The sequence below is a fragment of the Stegastes partitus genome, unplaced genomic scaffold (assembly GCF_000690725.1).
Source record: "Stegastes partitus isolate 25-593 unplaced genomic scaffold, Stegastes_partitus-1.0.2 Scaffold1696, whole genome shotgun sequence".
Classification (NCBI taxonomy): domain Eukaryota; kingdom Metazoa; phylum Chordata; class Actinopteri; family Pomacentridae; genus Stegastes; species Stegastes partitus.
In genome coordinates, this window is record NW_007579427.1 from 149,294 (window position 1) to 155,170 (window position 5,877).

General features: G+C 44.3%; 1 protein-coding gene across 1 annotated transcript in view; it reads right to left on the bottom strand.

Annotated features, from left to right (window-relative positions):
- Positions 1-2,285, bottom strand: part of znf365 (zinc finger protein 365) — a 6,486-nt gene extending 4,201 nt beyond the window's left edge. The window contains exons 1-2 of the mRNA XM_008301671.1: positions 1,619-2,285; positions 133-442 (exon numbers count right to left, since the gene is read on the bottom strand). Of these exons, the coding sequence (XP_008299893.1) occupies positions 133-442; positions 1,619-2,285 (977 nt within the window). The remainder of the gene's footprint in view (positions 1-132; positions 443-1,618) is intronic.
- Positions 2,286-5,877: the final 3,592 nt, after the last annotated feature.

Sequence of the window (5,877 nt, forward strand, 5' to 3'; positions counted from 1 at the left end):
TCTGATGCTGTCAGATGAACAGAAAGCTGTTTTACATGTCTATCTATAACATGACTCGCTGCAGACAGACAAAAAACAACCCACAATGCACCTGGACGTCAGATGGTGACAGTAGAAACTCGATATACTCGCCTCTCTCGTCGCTCCAGCTCGTTCTCCGAGGCGTTGAGCTGCTCCCTCAGCGCCGCAATCACCATGACGGCCACGTCCACCTGCCGGCTCAGCGACCGCTCCCTGTTGGCCACTTCCTGCCTCTCCTGGGCCAGGTGCTGCGAGTGAGCGCGCTCGCACAGCAGCTCCGTGTCCGTCTGGGCCAGCTCAGTGCTCACTTTAGCCAGCCGGCGCTGCATGGTGCTGTCGGCCGCCCGCAGGATGTTGGCCAGCCGCCGGCGCACCGCGGCCGAAGCCGCCGCCGTCTCCAAACCAGAGTAGGAGTTCTGCTCTGGAGGACACAGCGGCAGGAAGTGAGCGCACATAGAGTGTGTTTGGTTCTGGAAGAATGATTACTGGTCATACATGTCTGTGTAGGTTCTGGCATTAGTTGAAGCTTCAGGAGAAAACAACTGGACTTCTCTGTTCAGGTCTAACTAGCAGTCGTCTTGTTGTCTTGGGTTTCTTTCCAGTCAATCTTAACCTCTTTGTGGTTCTAAGTGGATTCTTACATCACTTTGTAGATTTGGGGTTTCTCTTCTCCATCATTTAGAGTTTTGATGTCACTGTCATCTCTTTGTTAAAATCCGTCCATCCATCATCTCTACACCTTAATCCTCAGTAGGGTCGTGGGGGGCGGAGTCTATCCCAGCTGACTCAGGGTGAAGGCAGGCTCACCTGGACAGGTAACCAGTCTATCACAGGGCTCTTTGCTATATGTGACTGCGGTTGTCCTCTTTTAAAGGATTTAGTGTCTCTTTGTGGTCGTTCTGCGTCTCTTTGCATCATTTTCAGGTTCTTTTAGGTCATCTGTGATTTTGTGCTCAGTGAGTCCTTTTCTGGTCAATTTCTGTCTTTGTGGTTGTTTTGAGTGGCTTTTTATATCACTTTGTAGATTTCTAATGTTTTTTTCCATCATTTTGAGCTCATTTCGGGGAGTTTGTGTCTCTTTGGGATAGTTGTGTTTGTGTTTTTGTGCTCACTGAGTCTATTTCTGGTTAGTTAGGGTTTGTTCTGTCTCTTTGCAGTTGTGTCTCTTTTTAGTCGTCGTATCTTAGTTGAAGAACTTAAAAGTTTTGCATCTCCTTTTGGCCATTTTGTCTGTCTTTGGTTTTTTTGGGTTTCTTTCCAGTCAATCTTAACCTCTTTGTGGTTGTTTGAAGAAGTTTTTTATATCGCTTTGTAGATTTAGTTTTTTTTCTCCCATCGTTTTAAGTTTTTTTGGCTGTTTTGTGTCTTTTTCAGTCACTTTGAATCTCTCTGAAAGTTGTTTTCTTGGTCATTCTGTGTCTAGTTTCTCTTTGCCATCGCTGTCAGTCTCTGTGAGTTTCTGCTCTCTGTCTGGTTTGTGCCTCTTTTTAGTCACTTTATTTTAGTTGAAGAACCTAAAAGAGAAATCCAGCCACTTCCTACTGAATCTTCTGGGATTACTGATGCTATACACAGATATGTACAATGTGGAACGCACCAACCAGGTCCAAGTCCAGGTCCAGGTCCAGGTCCAGGTCCGGGTCCGGCGGGGGTCCGAGGGGAGCCGGAGGAGGGAAGGGGAGGTGGTGGTGGTTGATGTGGTGGTGGTCTGACTTTCTGTTGGACATTTTCATGTCCTCCTCAGTTCTGTTTCCATCTCTATCTTCACCATCGTCGTCCTCCTCTTCCTCATCTCCCACGTCTTCATCCTCCGTCCCCGCCTCCTCGTCCTCCTCCTCCTCCTCGGCCTGCGTCCCCACGCCGACGCTCTGAGTGCGCCTCCTCACAGAGCTGTAGGAGGGCAGGTAGCCGCTGTCCCTGCTGTCGCTGAGGGAGCGGGCGTGAGGCGGCCTGCCGGCGCCCTGCTGCCCCCTGCGGGTTGGGAGGCTCATGTCGTGCCAGGGGATCGCCGCCGTCAGCGGGTCGGGCAGTTTGCCGGTGATGCTGAAGCCGCCGGTGATGACGTCCGGCGAGCGGTACGAGTGCCGGTACTCTAGGTGGGCGCGGAGGGAAGCCAGGCTGCGGAAACGCTCCTGCTCGCCACAGCGGGGGCAGCGGAACGGGAGGTCGCAGGAGGCCACAGAGTCGGAGACGGCGCCGCAGGCCTGACCGTTCCTCTCCAAGAGGAAAGAACCGGAACCTCTGGAACACAACTTCTGCTGCATTACTCAGCACCTGGAACGCCGAACAGGAGGAACATAGCAGCAATTAGTGGTTCAGCCAATTAGTCAAGACACAAACAAACATTTAATGTAAATGTAACAGAAACCGTTCAATCTCCCTCCAGAAACAAAAAGCCAAGAAGGGTCCGAGTCTCAGACACACCCAGTCATGCAGATAAATCATTCAGTTTTAACCCTACAAACATCAAGACTCACTAGCAGTTTGGAAAAGCTGCTGTCTTTAAAGAAATAAAGCTATAATTATACCACAAACTGTGCAAACACAAAGGATCTTTGGATTTTCGACTTTCCAGCAGTCCTTGTAAAGGTGACGTGAAGGAAAATCAGCCCAATCTCAGCTTCAACTGTTGATATTTCATCAAAAATGTCTTTCTCTGCAGGTCTTGCTTAAAAATTTAACATAAATAAACTGTTCACTCAAACCAGATTAACTCCTCTGCAGAACCAAGAAGTCAGGGCAGCAAAAAAAAGTTCTGGGACCTGTCGACTGAACTGCTGGCGGTGTTCATACAGAGCAGAGTGGGACGAGTATGGAAATAAAGAAAACAAGTATATAAGTACAGTGTGTGGAGTATGGACAGTCGCCTTCTTCTTCTACAGGACGACTAACACCTGTGGAACCTGAGGAAAGTGTTGTTCCAGCTTTTTGTTCAATAAGTACTTTAAGAAGCTCCAGTGTTTGATTCATGTCATTCTAGCAGTCCCAGACTGCACAGAGGACATTTCTGAGTTCTTCCTGTTTCTACTGCAGAGATAAAGGAGCCCACGGTCGATCAGTACTCTGACCACGCTACTTTTATTCAACTTAACATTATAATATGATGCAAACTTCATCTGTTATTTCCACATAAACTAAAACAAGGGAGCGACATTCAGCATTTTACTCGAATCACTTCTCAAATACTTTTTTCTGTACATATTTTAAAACTTTTATTCAAGTGAATATTTTGATGGCACCTGGTACTTTCACTTGAGTCCAACTAGTGGAAACCTTGAAGGAGATTCAGCGACAGTTTAAACACAACTGATTAGATTTCTGGCTTTTTTTCTCACATCACCTTCCTGCAGTCTTATCTGTAGCCAGAGCGGTGACCTCTGTTTAATGGCAATATGCAGGAATTCAGTAACAGTGCAGCTGCACGGAAAACTTGCTTTTATCGAGCTGCAGTGCAAAGATGTGGTTTTGATTTTTGTTTAACAGAATATATCCTACATTGCACAGTGGCCCTAGAATCCAGCCACCAACAGACATTAAGAGCTTAAATATGACTATGTCTTATAAATTAAAGGACTCCCTTTGGTAATGAGGTGTTTCAGTCATTTTTGATGCAATGCTGCCAAAAATGCTGCCATGGCTTCTCACGTACGAGGATTTACTTTTTTGACTTTAAGGTTATAATTTAAAAAAGCAAACAAAAAAACCCAGCATGAGCTGCATTCTTATACAAAATAATGACATGTATGAACAGTAAAAGTGCACTGATTGTATTGCATATAACAGTGCAGCAGTTGCAGAGGCCATTTCTTTGGATTGAGGACTTTTATTTGTAATATTTGAAGTACGTTGTTCTTATTTTCCTTGAACACTTCACTTCGTGCTTTGACTTAAGCAATGGCTGTATACTAACAGGCATGGGAACAAATCGTCATAAAAGGGTGAAAATAACTAAGATTTTTTTCTTAAAGATAAAAGTAGAAAGTCCAGAGACTGTAAGACTGTTTCCAGCCAAGTGTAATTTGAAGTCAATTCATTGTCCTTCCAAATTTAAAGGATGAAATGGCAGAACAGCCAAAGCATGTGATAATAATTTCAAAGCATCATTTATTCTGCCCACCGCTAAAACAAAGCATTTTAACACCCCTGCATCGTCATGCATTCATTATTTGGTGCATAATTAATGAAGAGATTGGATAAAACGGTGGTTTGCATTGACAATGTGTGATTTCCCAGCAGCCAGGAGGACAGATTGACTGACAGCAGGTGACCTGAGCAGGCAAACAGCTGCTTTAATCTACGAACACACAAACTAAACCGGCACGATGGATTTTATTTCACAGTTTCTGCTCAGGTTACGTACATTTAAATGTGCGTTTGAGCAGCAGAGTAACAGGTCAGTGTGTAGCATCATTAGCCGTTAGCTCCACCTGGCTGCTGCTAGCTGGTTAGCGCGCGCACACACACACACACACACACACACACACTAACAAGCGCTGAATCATTACTGGAGATGAATCAGACTTACCGTAAGGAGCTTAACGGCGGACTTTCAATCAATCACCGTTACAGTGTGAAGGCGGCATGTCGCAGGTGGAGACCGACGGCAGCCCGCATGATGTCATTCATTCAGACACACGGACGACCAGCGTCAAGCTAACGGCTACAGCTACGGCCGGTGATCCCTCCAAAGTTAAAGCTACAAGCGAGCAGCAAAACCTACAGCACATCCTGTTCGCCCCTTCTAAATAAAAGCTACACGCTAACGGTACACCAATTACACATCCAGCTCGCCTAAAAGTTTGCAGCAACGGCTACAACATCCGGTTAGTCTTTTCTACATTACAGCAACAACCTAATAGCACACCAACTACACTTCCAGCTAGCATTTTAAAATTAAAACTAAAAGTTAGCAGCAACAGCTACAACATCCGGTTAGCCCTTTTACATTACAGTTACAACCATCGACTATTAAAGATGGACGTAGCTACACTGACGTCACCCGTTGGTTTCTGCGCTGAGAAAATGAATCGAATAGAACAGAACAGAACAGAATAGAATAGAATAGAACTTTATTGATCCCTTTGATGAAGCCAGGAGCCGTGTCTCAATATGCGTACTTGTCTGTTTTTTTGTTTGTTTGTTTGTTTTTTTCAGTGCTTTATTTTGGCATAATATGCATTACATCATCATATCATCATGTACATATTATATATATAGGTAAATATTACCACAACAAAAAACCAGGGGGACCAAGGGTCAGAAAAAAAGGAAAGAAAGAACCAAAACAAACAAACAAATAAAACAAACAAACAGTCAAACAAGAGAAATAGGCCTTGCCAGTAATGTACCTAGATAGCGTGTGTTATTGTTCTTAGAGAGGGGCTATGTTGAGCCTCTCAAAGATGCACTTTGTTTTCATGGCTTTTTTATTTTTACTGTCTTTTATTGACGTTGCATGTTGGTGGAGTTCTTGGGTGAATTGTTCCAGGCTGGGTTTGGATTCTGCCCATTTTTTTGTAGATGTGGAATTTGGCCATGAACAGCATCAGTTGTACAAAAAATGTTGTGTTTTTGTCCATTTTATTGTTTTCAAAAAAGATAAAAATGTCCTTTTCCTGTAGAGCGATCACTTGTCCTGTTGTTCTTCTGATGAAGTGTTGAATGTCCATCCAGAATATTTTACATACATTTATAAAACAGGTGCTGTATTGTTTCGTCTTCCCTTCCACAGAAAACACAGAGAAGGTCCATACCAATTTTAAACCTCTCCAGAGTCTTTTTTGCTGGATAGATGTTGTGCATTATTTTGAAAGAAACTTCCTTTACTTTGTTTCCAATACAGAACCTTTCACACAC